At 39.5% G+C, this 18,622-nt stretch overlaps 1 protein-coding gene across 5 annotated transcripts in view; it reads right to left on the minus strand.

The window, feature by feature from the left end:
• Nucleotides 1-18,622, minus strand: part of LOC310907744 (SAM and SH3 domain-containing protein 1-like) — a 524,902-nt gene that overhangs the window by 35,273 nt on the left and 471,007 nt on the right. For 3 of the 5 annotated variants that reach the window (XM_083858181.1, XM_083858184.1, XM_083858183.1), the window contains exons 5-8: nucleotides 14,990-15,030; nucleotides 13,520-13,606; nucleotides 12,123-12,235; nucleotides 10,443-10,544 (exon numbers count right to left, since the gene is read on the minus strand). In XM_083858181.1, the coding sequence (XP_083714307.1) occupies nucleotides 10,443-10,544; nucleotides 12,123-12,235; nucleotides 13,520-13,606; nucleotides 14,990-15,030 (343 nt within the window). The remainder of the gene's footprint in view (nucleotides 1-10,442; nucleotides 10,545-12,122; nucleotides 12,236-13,519; nucleotides 13,607-14,989; nucleotides 15,031-18,622) is intronic. The other 2 variants (XM_083858182.1, XM_083858185.1) reach the window with 1 other exon arrangement.

An 18,622-nucleotide genomic window follows, 5' to 3' on the forward strand; every position in this document is an offset into this window, starting at 1 on the left:
TGGTGAATGCTTAAGTGTTTCATTTCTGGTTTCCAGGGCAACATTACATCAGATTGCAGACAGCTGGCTCCACGGCCCTAAACCATAGCGAATCGGCCAAAGCTGATGCACAAACCCGGCGCTGGTAGAGCGAGCGCAGGGCTCAGCCGGGGAGCCGGCACAGCCCGCGGGGCCCCTCGGCGGGCCCGCCCTTCCCCGAGCCTTGGAGCAAGTGCATCCCGCATCTGCGATGCTCTCACGGTAAGGAAACCCGCCAGCTCGGAGAGCTTGGCTGCACAAACGCACGAAGGGCTGCAGGGAAACGGGGAATATATTAACAGCATCTGGAAATAGCAAGAACTGCATGCAGAGGACTGCAGCCACCACGTACCACACGGCTGGAAAACTACAGAGAGGCCACATCCACTGCCCAGCTTTTCCCTGCAAACTAACGTGGTCACAAACAATGAAGATGCTCTCAAATCCAGAAGAACTAAATCCCCTCTGCCACCTCTCGCATCCCTTAACCTTGGAAAACTCCCTACTTGTGCACGTCCAAAGGCCACGCTTTGCATCACCTCACATGTAAGATCAAAGTAAAGAGCTTTACGTTCAGGAACGAATAGGAAATTAGCACACGTTCTCTGACATTCTAGGACCTCTCTACAGTTCTGCTCCTGGCACTCCTTTCACTTTTTGTCCTGCTTTTCTCACGCAGGCTCTTTGCTGCTGCTCACTCGGGAGGCAGGGCACACGCCTCGCTCTGCTGCTCTCTAACATCCAGCCCATTTCACACGCCACAGAAATAACAATCTTAACCTCCCTCTTTGAATTAGTGCTTCACAGAGAGAGAGGGAGAGTGTGAGAGAGAGAACTAACATTTATTAACGTTCTTGGAATTAATTGGCAAAATGTAAACCAGAAGTAAGTAGCTGGCTTTCGACAGGACTATGTTTGGAAACACTTCAGGGTTTATAGCAGCAGCCCTTAAAAACAGGCAAAGCTTGGTAGCCATGTCCCAATAAAAATGTGTAAGAAACACTAGGACAACATCCAGTTTAAGCTATCATAACTGATTAATTTGCTTCAGATCCAGAGAAAACCCCAAGCATATATGACTTTTACATGAGCTGAGTGAAGCAATTTAGAGATGTTAAAATTTTACAGTTTGCTTTATGCCCAGTAATAGTTCAGCCCCAAATTGAAATCTCTAGGAACCTTCTGTCTAAGAAAAAAGGAAATCTTTTAATAACTGATTAAACTTAAGCTGCAATTCTTTTTCACTATCAGACAATTATTGTTCAGCAAAGTGGGGCAAAAAACCCACATTTAGATTCACAGACACATCACATCCCCTAGCCCTGGCTAGCTCACCTCAGAACCACATGCTCTATAATAAATGCAAAGAGACTTTGCTGTTCCCTTTAGGAGATGTGGCTACACGTGTCCTTTCTTCTTTCTAAAAGGCTTTCCATCTGCCAAAAAATCCCAATCATTCTAACTTTAAAAAGTTTTTTATTAAAGATGCCTGGATAAAGTCAGAGACAGTAAAATAGGACAGAAAAGAACTTAAAAGCCCAAGGAAAGGAAAAGGAAAACTGAGAAAAGCTATGCATGCTGTGCTGTGCCTAAGAATAACCACAAAAGCCTTTTCTCTTTCTCCCTCTCTGAAACAGGAGGCACATCCTCTCCACATCATGCTACCCGCTCAGAGACTTACCAGCTTCGGCATTTATAGGCCTAAAGCTCAGTTTCGAGTATTTTCCCCTGAGTCCTCAACCGCTGTCAGCTTTGTAACCCTAAAGTTTAGGAGCAGACACTTCTTCTTTAGTATGGAATTTGCTCTCAATCCTGCACACAAAATGCCTCTTCTCTCGAGTTACATTATCAGACACCAAACTGGCTCCGATTCCAGTGCTGAATATGTAAAGAAGAAAAAAGCGTGATGCTGGACTCAATTAGCTGTTTTCTGCTCACTGATTGATTCCCCTAGTTACTCGCTAGCTGCATAACTTGCAAGAAAGGCATAAGTCATCAGCTCTAAGCAAATCTTCTATTCACCACAAGGAAAAAAGGGAGTGTTGTACATGGCAAACAATCCCTGTTTTCACTGACGAAGGCTTGCTGACCTCTTGCTGGCCCCTCCAGTTCCTTAATTACTGTCTATGGAATTTCAGTGAAAGAAAAAATACAGAGAATCTCTGCAAAGCCAGGACGAAGAGTGACCCTCAAACACCACCACTAGAGTGGAGGCTGTCTCTATAGGAAATATAACTTAAGCCTTTTACCAAGCTTTTTTTATTCTCTCTTTTTTAATTCTTTTGACAAAAATCCCTGGAGAATTTCCCCTTATCAAGGGCTAATTTGAAAGAAAAATAAACCTTGCTTACATGTTTTTTAACTTGGTGAACTTAGATACTTTTTTTGATCTTTCCCCAGTTTCAGTGCTAGGAAAAAAAATATAAATAAGAACTGGAAAGAGAAATGCTGGTCCAGAAGTGGTGGCTTTATGAAGTATTTTAGTGTGACTTTCAACTTCTCTGCCTAGGCTGGGCTCTGATCTCCCTTCCTAAGAAACAGACTCTGAGATGCTCAAGTAAGTTTGCATTCCTTTTACAGGCAACCACACCTTATCCCAAACCTCACAAAAAATCCAGACATTTCTTTTCAGAGCACAAGACCAAAATTGCTGCTTATTGGGAACACTGCTATCCAGGGGTGGAAAGCAGCAGCAAAGGCGTACCACAACAGCAACCTCTTTGAGCCAGAGAAGATTCCTCTTTATCAGGACTATGCTATCAGTGGCCTGTTAATCTGGATTCACTGCAAATCAATCACATCATGAAATCATAGCCGGATGAAACATCTATTTCCTTTGATGACTGGGTGATTTTAATGAGCCCCCCAGTCAAATAGCCTTTTCTAATTTCCCCATCTTTGGACTAGTGACTGAACACAGCTTTTCTACTCCCTAGTGGTCGTGTAAACTAGATTTACTAGTGTGCTGTAACTGGGTTCTTACCCTTGAACTACTTCAGCCCCAAAACCCTGATGTAAAGCCCTGTGGAAAATTCTAAGCTTCAGATAAAACCAGCTAGTGTTCTCCAGTTTCAATAACATACAAGCCCACATCAAGTGAAACATGACAGCAACTTCCTTGAAATGTATCCCAGATTCCCTTAAAAGTTCATGGCCATGAGTGAAACTGATCTAAGTCTGGGGCTTTGCAACTTGAGTTTTGAAGGTTTTGGGTTTCATTAAGAAAGCTTCACAGACCTCTAATCCTTGCAGAGGCTGTTTATAGAAAACTGCATGAAACTAAGATGTGATAATCTGCACCATATCCTGAAGTTACAAATAATGGCCTCCAAAATTTTAAAGAAAATTAACAGAGGTCATATTTTTTTTTTTTTTTTGCCAAGAGCATGAATTACAAGGGCTGTGCATGTCTAAAATGTGCAGTGTCAGCCCCCGTAGGTAACCATGTCTGGGTTTGTCTGTGATTACTTATAAGAAAATCAAAGGAGTATCCAACGGCTACTTTGGTGAGAGATATATTACACATTAGCTGGTGACGACACTGCTTGCTGAAATTAGTGGGAAATATTTGTCATAAGTAACAAGAGCATAAAAGTTTAATTCTCCCAGGAGGTCTGTCCTGATACAAGAATAGCTGCTTAGGCAAATTCCTAGCTGTTAACTGTTTCCAGGTTTTAGTTTAATTTTGAGAATCACATTGCTGACACATTTCCTCATGGTGAAGTGTTTCTCCCACTGATTAGCATAATTAATTTTAATGACACTTGTCATAGGTATATGTAGCAGAATGAAGCTCTGTATTACATTATTCTGTACCTGTTACAGTGCAACATTCTTTTCCAATTCTCCTGCAGACTCCTCTATATATATAACTCCTCTATAAAACATAAGTCTTTAACAAGACCCTCTCAACTGAATCTTATGTTTTGGCAAGGCTAAGAAGATCCAGGGAAAATTCCTATTCTTTGGCATAGGCTGTACTACTAATGAATGGAGTACTCCACTGGTGTTGGAAATCCACCTCTTAACTTCTTGGAAAACCAAGGGTGAAAGAGCAATACATGAAACACAGCAAAATTCATATCAGAGAAGCAAAGGAAAAGAATGAGAGCCCTTTAGTGAAGGCTGTGGTAACTTAAATTACATTTTTATAGTGCGTTCAAACAATCAGGCTGTTAAATGTTACCATCTAGAGCATGAAGAAGGAAACACCAGCATTGGGGAAGGGGCGTAAGTGGTAACCAATGAGAGGGCAATTAAATTTTTCTGTTGTACCACAAGTAAAGATTATTCAGTTGGTGTCTGCCAAATAGGGCAGCGAAACACATGGCTTTTGAGATTTCTAATTCTTGATCTGAGCAAAGCTTTGTTCTAATTTAATTGGCTTGGTCTCAGAAAAGACAAGGGCAGGGAAACCACATTATGGATTACAGCATCTCCTGCTGGCTGATGCATGGAGAACAGGAAAAAGCTGGTACCACCCCCTCACCCTCTAGGTACTAAGGCAGAAAAATTAGGCAGCTGCCAAAAGAGAAAAATGGTATAAAAAGTTAGCTAGTATGTTAGAATAAATATTAAATTAATCTGTCTTCCCTCATCCCTCTTCGTCTCATCCTCCTCAAACACATGGCCAAACATTTTGCAATAAAGTAAGTCAACAGGGCTTGTCTGAATGCAGGCAAACAGAAGTGGTTATGAACACGCCTAACTGCAGCCACTGCTTGGATGTTACTGTAAGCTCTGAGTCATGACAGAAGGAAGATTTTTCTCAGAGACTTTACAACAGACTAACTACAGGAGAAATTCCTGCTGGCAGTGAGCAGGAGGTTTACTTGGGCTACATTACTGCCAGCTGCTCAGTACAAGGATATAGGATATGGGGACAACGTTTTATTCTGAATAATTTTCAGCAGTTTCTCTTGCAAATTTTACACTGTTCTGGAAAATTTCAGAAAAAACAGGTAATAAACTCCTTAAAGTGTTCTACAAAACCAAATAGAAACACATCAGTGGTCTCTTGCTTTGCTATCATCACTCCCCAGCACTGACCTTACTTTGGGCTGTGTCATGGGAACTGTAACGATTTGTGCCTCTCTCATGAAGGTTTTTGTGTTACTGTATCCATGGGAATTCCTGCTCTTAGGCATAGATAGAGAGGGGAAAGACTGTAACAAAATATGCTGTAATTCTGCTACCAGCTTTTACCAAGAGGTGCTGGACACCATCCCTATGATCAGTGGAAAAGGAGGGCAGCCAATGCCTCCCAGTACAGGTCCCTGTGACAGGCACACAGCGTGGGAATTCATCACAACCATTTTGAAACATGTCTTATTATAGGTTCTTTCTCATCATAACTGTTACTAAGCACTGACAGTATCACAGGAATTTGGGTAGTAATAATAAATACACCATCCCATACAACGAGGCACATTGGTGCCTTTCAGGAAATCTTAACAGAAATTGGGTCACTAGATTCTTTGGAGCAAACATGAAAGCTCTGCATTCATTCCCAGCCATGCTCAGCAGCAGCTTCCCCCTGCTACTTGAAAGAGCATGCAGGGTCTGGAGGCGGCAACGAGTTCTCCAAGAAGAACTGAAACACAGAAACATCCTCTTCTACCCTTTAGCCTTTCATGGAAAAGAAACCTGACCAAAAATGGTGAGTCCTGGGATAACAGCGAACCAGGGCTAACTACAAAATATTCACATTGCTTCAAATTAAATACTACTGTTGAAAGGAAAACAAACCTCATCATATCCTAGTCTCCATAGATACTCAATGCCGATTCCCAAAATACATTGACTCTGAGTTTTTTCCTAACAAATTAAACTGACTATACCAAAATAAGTACTTTTTCCTGTTTACACTAACAGTCCTATATTATGAGCAATAATAATGTTAACCAATGGTTAAAAATTTTAAGAATCCATCACTTCTATGAATGAAAATCAATTTTAAAATAGCTCCATTCAGAAAGCATCCACATACTGAAATACAGTACAACCCTGAATAATGTAGATTTGTTGTAATTATGCTTAGATTTACTCTTGAGGTAATTGGAGGTTACACTTTCATTATTTCTTTTCTTCCTATTCTTCACACTTACCAAACAACACAGTAATTATCTGACTGTCATGACTCAGAGATAATTATGTCAGACTTAATCTTTTGTCAGAGTCAGGTTTGTACCATAGGTAACACAATCCTTATTCAACAGCTTCAGCATCTCTGGGACTGAAACGAATACAACTCCAAGTCCATTCTCATCTGTTATTCTGCCTTTGATGTCTGTAGCAGACACAAACCCAATTCACACAGCCTTTTCAACTTTTAGCCCTATTTAACCACTTGTTAAAAAAAACCACAAAAAACAACAAAAAAGAAGTAATAGTAAGTACAGGAATAACAAAATATTATCTCAGTCCAGCTAGAGCTATTGCTGCATGGACTCAATTGACTGCAATCTGTTAAGAAATGGATCTATAGAAGACAGAAAATGAAAGGCAACACAGGTGGGAGTTATTCCCAGAATCAACCTCATGGATGCAGATGGGCACAGCACACTTACAGGTCTGCACCACTGCTGGCACCCTCCTCAGAGAAAACAAATGGGGTGCCAGTTTCCGACTGGTAATGTAATGATCCTGGGAAAACAAGTGTTGGGAGGGCAGGGATGTGAAACAGCACTGCAGGCCCCCCACTGCCCATGTGTGGGCCATATTGTTGGAGGGAGATGCTGCTTTTGTTCTCCTCAGTCATAAATATTACCCTTTCTCCTGAGGCTGCTAAGACACATCTGGTGGGGGGGGATGATGTCAGACAAGAATGACACAGCTCACTGTAGCACCTTTCAAATGAAGGCCAGCTACACTACCTGGAAGTTTGCTGGATGGCTGAGCATTACCTGCTGATCGAAACCAAAATACAGAATATGAGACCAACAAACCAGTTTAGTCTAGAGATAATTACAAGTTCATTTAACTTGCATCTACAGAAACTGTCAGTGAAGTTAATTAGTGGTTTGTGTCAGTGTCAGCACACAGATGATACACACTTCTGCCACAAGCTCCCTCATGCTTCTCTCCATTTCTGTACTCTGGCATGAAACATGGCAACTGGTACAATTAGTGGTCTTTAGCAGAGGGCACAGGAAAGAAACTGACTAACACACTGAACATACTGACTTCTCCCCATGCTGGTTCTCCAAGCTGGGCTGGAGCCATACCAGCAAGGGCTCTGGGGATGAAGCAGCCCTATTTTAGATGAACTGAGCATGTCAGCCCCCAAAAGTTATCAAACGCTCTTCTATCTTTAAGAAGCATGAAAGGCACCTCAGTGTAAAGAAGGAATGTGATACAATTTTGAAGTCCTCTCTTTCCCTGGACTTTCTGACTCCTAAAGACAAATAGGGCCTTATCTACAATCCAGAAAGGGATCCATTTGTAATCTGCACCTGCTTTACATCCCAATGCTTGGCACAAGGCAATGAAAGCTTGTCTAGTGTTACTGTGAACTGCCTTCATTGCAGACATGAAACATAAATACTCAGAAATAAATTTGTAGGAAAATGATGAGGCGTTTTAGACCTTTGATACATCAGAATAAAAACAGTTTCAACTGCATTCCCACATTAGCAAATAAAGAACACACATATATTGCTGAAACAAGGGGACCACAGTAGTGAGACTGAAAGCTAAAAACTGCTCTAAAGTGGCAAAGAACCAAGTCACCTACTGAGTTGGCAAGGCTTTTGTTTGTTTATTTGTTTCTTAACAACAAACAAACAGGATGTACAATTAACAGCACAGCAATGACATGGGGCTGCCTCCCTTGGGATGCTGACCTTTCTACTCCTCACTCCTTTGTGGTTCATCTTTAGGGTTTAGCTTTGTTAAGATTATGAAACACAAGTTTCCATTTCCTGTTACAGTAATTTAAAAGAAGAGGACCTGGAAAACAGAATCCTCAAATCAATCTTTAAAATGAGAATATTTAAAGCAACACCAGTTATGTTAGTCATAAACACATGATAGCTATAAAAGCTTTTTTTAAAAAGTGGTCTTTTCCTAAAAAGGAAAACAATAACTAATAATATATGCACTGTAGATATTATTTGAATGCTGCAGGCAGAGCTAAGGAAAGGATCACTTAAAACCTTAGAACACTCCTGACATTCTGCCTTCATTCTTAGAATCCCTCATCTGGTAGATTCTAACTTGTTTTCATTTTGTTTACAAAATGATCACATTGTTTCATTAAAAACTGCCTAGTAACAACTTGGCTGTGAGGCTGAAAAATAAATAAATAAATTTAAAAAGCAAACAGAACCAGAAAAACCATTGCCCAAGGACTTCAAATTCAAACCAGAGATTTTTATTTCAGGGACTTCTATTTCCAATTGCTTTCTGAGTATAAGGCAGTGGGCTACCTGAAAGTATGTTTTTAATATATGGAAAACCATCTTTGCATCATGGCCTATATAAAATGACTGGGGTAATTTTAAATTGAGGTTCCAAATAAGCAGAGTACAAGTCTCATAAGTGGTACTGAAAGTCAAACCATTGGGGAAAGAAAGGGCTTGAAAACAGAATCATCTTAGCATGTCTCAAAAGCTGGTCATTTCAGATTAGTAGAGAGGCCCTTTGGCAAAAAAGTCTGAGTGAACACATATCCTGTCTCTAGACATATCTGATATTTTTCATTGCTTGTTTTTGCCTTTTGTCAGTTACAGGCCAAAGTCTTTCACCCCAGTTAACCTCAGTTTCATTCTTGTCCACAAAAAAAAAGTCAAGCTGAGTTTTGCTGTAACATGAAGTTTCATTTCTGCAGATGATTCTCCTTTCCCTTGAAGGCAAGGAGTTTCACAGTTTCTGTTAAAGGCAAGCAGGACAAAAATCAGGATCGAGGGCAAGTAGTCTTGAGAATTATCTACAGTGACTGAATAGAGATCCCCCACTGAAATCAGCAGAAAGTTGGTTCAAATCCTACCAGAACAGCAGAGAGAGGCAACCAAGCTCTCGGTTCAAAGAGAAAGATGGCTTAGGAAAACAATTTTAGAAAAAAGGTGCCAAGTCATTCCATTAAGGCAGAAATAGTGAATCATATTCAGTCCTCAGAGACACACACAGCTTTCAGTAATTCAACACAAGCGTAAACCACTACCATAAGATTTAAGAGAGAGGTTCAGTATCCTTCTGGGATTTGACCATGGAAAATGGAGTTTTGAGGGGCTTATGCTATAGGTACCCTGGACAAAAGCCTTTCAAGAACAGAAAGTTCAAGCTATAAATACTAATGAGAAAAAGATCAAGACATCTTTCATCTGGCTAAATAATCAGTTCAGGAGAGTCAGGATCCTTCCTTCCCTATTCTTTGCATATTTTTGATATATCAGAACAGAGTATAAGGCAACATCAGTTCCCCTCTGCTCCAATGTAACTAAAGATGGACATATTTTTTTGAACACAAACAACAAAATCTTTCTCTACCACCAAATATGTTAAACATCTCATAAAATGACATTGCATTCCTTTTTTCATTTAGGAAAGGAGGAGCTAACCGGCTGCTGCAGTTAGCAGGAAATTCCATTCACAATAAAATAAATAAATCAACCAATGGTCTCAAAAGTCTATGATTCAATTATATGGGTTACAAAGACCTTGAATTTGACAGTCAAATGTGTTCTTCTCAAAGATTTATCTGTGAACTTCCAATTAGAGAACTGAAGTGGAATAAACTACTCAGTGAAAATGAAGATATCTGGAAGGAAAAATTAATTAATTCAGTATGGTGTAACACAAAGACTGTCTGGTGCTCACAAAGAAAACAGAAGTTAAACAGCTCAGACGAAAAAAAAAAAAAAAAAAAAAAAAAAAAAGGGAGAAAAGCTGTCTTACTGCTTATGGATCTGACAAAAGCCACAAACTCTGGAACTCTGGGCTGTGAGTTTGCAAATGCAGAAATGCAGAGACAGAAGTGTTTGAAGGCAGCAGGCAGCTAGGACTTAGCCAGATCCTCATCTAGAATGTGTAGAATGTGTCAACAATGGCTAGAAAAGCCTGAGAAACTCTACTGGTGAATCAACAACTTCCCACTAAATGACCTAAAAGCTCTTCTCTGTGCATTTTGAAACAAGGGGATTTTTGCTGGGGACAACTTGTGTTTCACAAGCTCAATACAAAGGAGTGAGTTTTTTAAAAAATAAATAAATTATACAGTAAGACTGTTAAAGTTTATGACAGCAGATTTTGAAGATTTAAAATGCAACTTAAAGACTCCCTGGAAACAGAACAGCATCACAAAGTCAGTGATACATTTGCTATTAAGGAAATTGTCAGGTAAATCAGGATATTTCAGTACTTCAGTGAAAGAATTTAAATATTAAATGACACTGGGGAGCTATATCACAATGACAGATACTTACATTACAATTGGAAGACCCATCAAGTGTCGAGTAAGAACCATCAGGCCATTCTGTAGCATCTACAGTGCTCGACTGCCTGTGCTGGGCTTCATACTCTTTCAGCTGAAATTTGAAAAGACAGAAAGAACATTCTCCAGTGACAAGAAGAGATCAATCTTCATTAAAAGAGCAAGAGTTAATGTAATTTCTTTTTTTTTTCCCTGTATCATTGTGGAACAGGGAAAATCTGAACTTTTCCACTGCACGCCTCACTTAATCAAAATAAATTGTCCAACAATCATAAGTTTTAAAAATTAGTTTGTTCCTTTCTTAGAAGGAAATTATCTGTAAATACGGAAATTTGATGACCTGTTGTTGGTAAAACATAAATTACACATCCCCATCTCAGAGGCAGAGTTTACAGTGGACAGACTAAATCACAATGACCTGCCAATTTCCTTCATAAAGAAAATGATCTGCAGTAAAAACCAGAAACCATCCTTTGTAATTAAAAAAAAAAAATCTCCCATTTTCCAATAAAAGGCTTCAGACAAAACCAATGGGAAAAAACTATGGGAATCAAAGTGCTGTAACAATCGAGAACTGTTTTTTAAAAAACGGCTGTTGCTAGTAGCTCAGACCACTAGAGGGAAACTCTACCAGTCCATCCATATAGGAACTACCAAATTAGATACAACCCTTTCACCCCACAAAATTTTAACAGCAGAAAAGAAACTGAATTCCCAATATTCAAACACAATTTTAAAATCTTGCATTTTTTTCATTATATGATTTCCAGCAAAGCAATATTTTCTTCAGACAATAACATAAATTTATATTCTACAATAATCTATTTTACAATGTATTATGTCAGTAAAGATATTTATCTGACTGCCAACCCATTGAAATGATGTCTTCTCTAATGTTTCATCCTGTGTTCCATCACAACATTTTACACAAAGGTTGTGTTGAAATTTTAACCCTCTTTTGGCTCCTGAGCAATTAAAACCTCCGCCCTGCTGCTGTACAAATGCAATAGTTCTTTTTCTTATTGATTTTTAACATTTAGAGTTTGTAAAGAAACACTTTACAGTCATCTCACTTATAAAAAAAACTGTGTTGTACATCTGTCCTAATGTCGTATGTGAAAAACTGGCTGAATATGGTCTCTTGAACATTATTAAAGTAAAATATCACCTTTTTTGGCTAAGAAATAAGCAGAAAATATTTTAGCTTAAAGGGAAATAGTAAGAAATATATGTGTTCTGAATCCAGTAAGGCAAGCTCAGCAAAACCTGAAGCATTTCTATTAGCACTTAAACAAACCTATGAACATAATAAATAAGAGCTAGTACAAGTCAGGGAGATTCTTCTCCCTCACTTTAGACAGCTGCAATGAAAAGTCTACACTTACTCTTTTCTCTGATTGGTACCTCTTATTGTTAATAGAGAGAAGCAATGCTTTTAGGACTCTATTAATTTACCATGTACTGGATATCTATTTCTGGTGGAGCTAGGTCTCACTTTTCTCAATAAACAAAGGAATTGCTATCTAATTTATGCTACCTGTTGCAATGGGGCAAACAGGCAGGTTTTCTCCACCTTCTCCTATGTTTTGTGAATGAAGTAAAACTGCAGATTGATACATCCTACATTCTAAAACATGCTTGTCAAGGAGACTGAAGTATGCACATATCATACCCTTGCAAGTGCTTCCTCAATGGTGATCATCTTCTCTTTCACCATCATCATCAGCTGGATCCGCTCCTCATCACTCATTGTGATCTCACTGGCCACATAACCGACATCTTCTCCTGCACAAAAAAATCACAAATACTTTTAGCACATATAAGAATTCATGCACAGGGCAGAGTACATTGAAACTGGATTTTACCCAGTGCTCTGAAATCTGGTTGCCCTGTGGATCTGGCTGGCCAGAAACAGACCCTCTCCAGAGCAGGCTCATGGGATGATTTGAAAGAACTGAATGATTTTGAAGTAACTGAGCAATAAATAAAAGGAAGCAATTTAGAACTGAAAAACTACGTCTACTCTGACACAGCAAGCAAGCAAGCACGCACGAAAAGGAGAAATAAAAACTGACCATGGTTATTGACCCTGAAAGACAGGAATTAAAAGAAGTGCTAATGCTGGAACAGTCCAGCACTCAGCCCTGAGGAATACTGGAATCAGCTACCAGAACCTCCCTGTTCAGGAATGGTGTGCTATGCCCTTGCAGCTCTCTGCAGTGGACTGGCCACTGTTTGTGTTTTATCCAGACTAACTTACCACCCACCAGTGCCAGATGTACTGCACTCTCAGCTACCTCTCCTGGTATGTGCTTGGCATGTCAGCACAGACAATTAGAACTTGCCTCAAGAACCAGCAATGACCCACACTTAATGAAAGTGTGTCTCTTTTGGACCTACTAAATGGGCTTTTGTCATCTTTCACAATCTACCTAAACACAGACAGACACAGAGAAGCAAGCATCTGTTTGCAACATAAGAAGCTAACAGATACACATGGGGAAACAGAAATTTTCTGTGAAGAGAAATTCTTAATGCAATCCACAGCTGCATCTTTTTGCAGAACTAGAGAAAGACACCTGACAGTTTAAGTGGAATCAATCCTACATTTGCACTGGTCACCAGAGACACTTCTACTGCTCCTTCTTGTAGTGTCTTCTAAAATGAGAGGCTGGATTCAAGCCTAAAGCAAACAGGTCAAAGTAACAAAATGCCAAAGAAAGGAGAAATATCCTTCTATTTTAAACAGAACAGTATTTCTCTTACCAAGTCAAGACTCGGGGGGGAAAAAACCCTCATCTTCTTTAGTTACATATATTATATATTAACTGCATCACTTTGCATGTGTGCCATTACTGATAGCCAGGATCACAGGCATCTCAGCCTCATGTCTGCAGTATCAAGAATTTGACTTGTCATTCTGAGCACTGTCATGATGAACCAAACCTGTGACACTTCCAGAGCCACAGACCCCAGCTGCCACACTATTACAAATGCAATTTATTCCTTTGTGATGCTGGCTCCTTACATTTTATATGGATAGGATGTGCACCCTTGAAAAAGCTTTACCTTTTGAAGTCTGCCTCATTAGTCCTTTCTGGTTCTTTCGGAAATTCTGCCAAAAAAACTTATTTTTCTTTTTCCAGTCTGCTTTCCCTAAAAGAAAAGTGGAGTGGGAGTGGGAGGATGAGGGGAAAGGGAAAAAGAATTTTAGAAAGAAACATTAGTTAGTGAATTCTAGAGAGGCTTTCAAGCACTACATTGTATTTTTACATCAAAAACAAGAATAAAAAACACTCAGATTTTCTGGTTTTCTTGATTTATTCCATACTAGAACTATGTTGACTATTTCAGGGTAATACACATTCTTTTATAATTATCAGTGCTATAGAGGACTGAGATAACCCAAAAACTTACATATTTTGACTTATAAACAGAAAATATTTTACATTAAATTTGATGTCTCTTGAGTTGTTAATGTCAAATCTGGAAGTATTTTTGAAGTATTTTGTTGGTTTATTCTCTTTAACAGAGTCACAATCATGCAGCCTAAGCCACAACTCAGATAAGTGATTTTCTAGTATATTTGTGCATATCTATTAAGAAATGCAACAGATAATTAATTACCTATTATGTCAATAATAGATATAATAGATATAATAATATGATAATTAATTATCTATATGTTAATTATCATGTTAAATAAATATAAATATATAATTAACATAGCACACACACATGTTCTGCTACTTGGCATGAGATCATCAGCCACACCTGACTCTTGCTCTCTATATGCCTGGATTGTACAAGGCTGTGTCCCCATGCCCACAACTACCATATGGATTGATGACCTCAAAGTAAATAATTTGCTCTAGAAAGAAAAATGAGATCTACCTCAAGGTAAGGCATACATATCTGTGCTCTGTTGAATTATTGCACATGCAATAAAATTTATGCCACCTAAAATGAACATACTGTGCCTGATCTGGCAGAAATGCTACTGACAAAGAGCTATTAGTATTTAAGATCTTGCCCTGGATGACCTAGAGCTGAGCTTCCTGATGCTCTGAAATACTGCTTAAGTTTAGACTCTGTGGACATGTCCCTAGCATACCATTAAAAGGAAACAAAACAAGAGAAACCTCCCAGTTTAATTTTTCTTTTCCAATACACAACAAAAATTTCAGAAACAAAGAGACTCTGGCATGACATGAACAAAAATAACAAAGAAATCCTGTTATTTACTGGTGGTGGTAATTTTTGGAATACAAAAGGACAGGCAAGCAGTTATCTAACATGCAAACATTTTCAATACAGTATAACAAGTCAAAATATGCATATTTATCACATGACAATGCTGGCTGGGCAGTTTTAGTGATCACTGGGACACTCAGCATGAAACTGAAAGCTGCTGGGACCAGCCCTCCACACACACAAATGCTGCTGACTTCTGCCAGCTCTTCACATCCCAGCACAAGCAAAACTCAAAAGCTGTTTAAGAATTCCATAGGAGTATCAAATAAAATGAAATATACTGACCTACAGAGCCTTCTTCTGAACTTGATTTATGAATGGAGAGCCTAGGACAAAAAAGAGAAATGGACTTATTGATGCAGGCTTCCCACATTTCAGGGGAGCTGTCTGGTTACAGTAAATTATAGTTTCCAAACAATATATCATGAGCTGTTTTCTCTTCCCTTTTCTCCCCAACACAGCAAGTTGGAAACGAAAACTGAACCTACTAGTCCGACCACAATAACTGAGTTTCCCTCTGAAATGTGCCTTTTGTGACCAGCAAAGAAAAATACATACTGACAGAAATCAATGGTTAAGGCAAAGGAGTCCAAGGATTCCTCAGAAAACAATTATTCACATAGTTTCTCTACTTGCATTTGCAAAACAGTAATTTTACTGCCTTAGAAACTGTAGAACTGGGACGCTGCACTTGTTTAGCTGTACATCCATTTTCAGCCTACTTGGTTTTATCTGACAATCTTTATAAGTATGTGCTTATTACACCTCCAGAAGCCACCATGTGGAAGACAGTGGTAGAGATTTAAATACAAGGTGGAGAAAGTTTGTCCAGACCCTAAGGAGTGCAACCATAACTGACTGGAGACTACAGCTTCTTTCTCCCAAATCCCTGCTTTCTCACCAGCGTATGCTCCCTTCCTCAAAAGCTAGCTGGAGAGATTTAGTCAAGTCCAGAATATGGGCTTTACAAACAACTCACTAAAATAGCAAATATATCTTTTGTTCTTGGTCTTTATGTTCACTGGACCAGTTTTCCAGAATGGATTCCAACCCAGTGCCAACAGTTCATTGTGGGATCTCTGATGAGACAACATCACCCTGCTTCACTGCCTTTTTTCTCTGTCTGCATCAACGAGAAATTACCAAACCTCATGTTATTCTTTGAAGCCTTCCTGTGGGAATTGCCATTGAACCACACTGCAGCAAGGCAGTGAAATGACTTCTGCTGGCATTGAGGGCTTTGCTGGAGGCTCCATGTGAAAGCATCACTGCAGTGTCTTTGCTGTGGGCTCAGCCCCGCGATGTGCCCATGTCCCATTGTGTGGTGGCTGTCCTGCAGCCATGCAGGATGGAAACACACACGCCACAGCCTAACAAGGAGACCTCGAGCCAAATCGTTCTCTGAATGAGGCCATATAACAACAACACAGCAACACGCTCTTATTGCTGTCCACGGACGTTGTCTGAACGAGCTCCTTCATCTCTCCCAGACCCCCAGCAGAGGGCAATAAAGAGTTTCTGATCAATTCAATAAACCACTCGAAGGGAAATTACAGTTCAAGCCAGGTCGGTGTTTAGAAGACACAACCCATTACTGGCCAACATCTTCTAAGCAGGAAACACATGTTCATCAGTTTGCTAAGATATCATTAAAGGGGAAATGAGACAGTACGAAGTTTCAGTGTGATTCAGTAATTCATCTAGACAAGGAGGGTCTGGCACAGTGAAGCTCTGAAATACAACCTCTTTAAAACTCAGACTGATCAGAAATTTAATCCAGCACAAACTGCAAACTAATTGAGGCAAACCAACTTCAAATTTTTAGTGCACCAGGAGGAGGGAGGCATTTAGTGTTTTCCTTGCTGGTGTTTACTCTTGAAGGGGAAAAGTCAATAATATGCCAGCAGATGCTTAATTTTTAAGAAGCCTGATGAAAGATGAAAAATACAGACACCATATTTTCTGGGTAAAAAAATTCCAGAAAAAGCCCAACAACAGGGTCAGGAATTAACCCAGACACTTCAAAGTAAAGTTGCCAGCAAGCATTTTTCTAAATAAAGGTAAATCAAATCAAGTAGGTGGAGTTGTATATGGAAATTTTTCTTTTTACGAAATCCAAGCTCTATCGGAACTGACAGAATTAATCTGCTACATGTTTTGCAGATGAGCATGGACTCCACTCATCAAACAGTTATTCTATTCATTTTAAATGAATTTAGCATCCATGAAATGTACCAAACCACCATCCTTAGAAAATGAAATCTGTTAATAATCAGAACTCTGCTTCACTAGTGCAATCACCCCAAACTGGAGAGGCAGCAGTCGCTTGTGCTCTGCAGCCTCCAAATCCATTTAAATCCTTTTCTTCTCTTGCACAGTTGCCAAAAACGATGCAAGTAAGCAGCAGGTGTAGCGGCAACGTTTGTGATGTGGACATCTGTTCAGTATGAGTTAGTCTGAGGCCACCAACTCATCATTAACTGGCCTCCAAAGAAGGGGAAGGGCAGTAGGAAGAAACGTCCGACATGCCTGAATCAGAGGGGGTGAGGAGAAAAGCAGGATCCACAGCAAGCAGACCACCTTCTCATTTCTAACTGATTTAAGAACTATGCTGAGTTTCATCAGCGGATGCAAATTCCAATTATCATTTCACGCATTCTTTAAAGAGGAAACCTTCCATGCCTGGGCTGACCTTGAAAATGCTAACAGCTGCTCTGAAGGGATGGAAATGCCAACAAAACTTACCACATAGTGCCTGATAAGGCACTTGTGTTTTAGTTCCACCCGACAATTCTGATGCTTAAAAATCCTCAGTGAAATCAATTAAGCATTTTACTTCCTTGATGTCTGGTGAAAAATTCCAGGCTACCTTGGTGTCGCTGTATGTTTGATTTGCAAATTACACTTCCTTACTCTGTTAAATCTGCAGCGTTTCTGTGAACGTGCACTGAAAGTGATTTGTGTTCTTCCATTCATAGACTGATAACTTGTACTGAAAGTTAATGATGCAGTGACACTTGGCAGAAGTTTCAGCACTGTGTGTCTGAAAGGGAGCCAAATGCCATTACTCCACCATGGAGGCCTTCATTTTTGTTGTGGTCTGATGTACAACTTCATTAGCAAGCTTTCACATGAAATGTACTCTGTCACCACATAAAGCAGAAGAAATGTATGGGTATATGTTCACACAATGAGGAACAAAACAAGATTTACAGCCAGAGGGAAGGAGTATTTTCTTATCAACCCATAATCTCTAGAAGCTGGCAGGAGACGGGGTCAAAACTTTAATTCATTACTGTCACAAATCCAAAACCATCTCTAGGCCAGTACTGTGTGCCTCTTTGAGCCAAAGTGCTGAAATAAACAAATGAGAAAAAAACTTCAGAAAAACCCAAACAGAAAACACAATATATAACCTAAAAATTGACCCACTTTTTAGAGTACCCAAATATTACTGCCTTACAGAGTTGAGAGGTTTGAGCAGAACTTAGTAAACTACACCAGGCCAGTCAGTGATCAGTGACACAAAATGTAGCAACTGCTGGAGCAGAGAACCTGGACCAGGAACTCACTGATTAGAAAGACTGGCTTAACAGAAATGAGTTTACATTCAACAATTAAGTGTTCAAGTATACAAAGAAGACAGACACAAAAGTCAGTCTTTCAAAATGCTGGAGGTCTGCAAATGACAGAGTACCTGGGGATACCAGTGGAAAAGGATGACTGAGAAAAAACCTACATATTAATTCTAAAAGACATAAGGATGGAAAATTCCAATGGCAGTACAAAGAACACAAAGAACAAATATATATGGCAATGGCTGTACAACCATTATTATTCATGTTCAAGAAACATACATTCAAACTAGATGTGGCATAGAGAAAGCTATTAGAATAGCCAGGGAACTGAACAACTAAT

This window comes from Zosterops lateralis, assembly GCF_965231275.1.
Source record: "Zosterops lateralis genome assembly, chromosome: 3".
NCBI lineage: Eukaryota > Metazoa > Chordata > Aves > Passeriformes > Zosteropidae > Zosterops > Zosterops lateralis.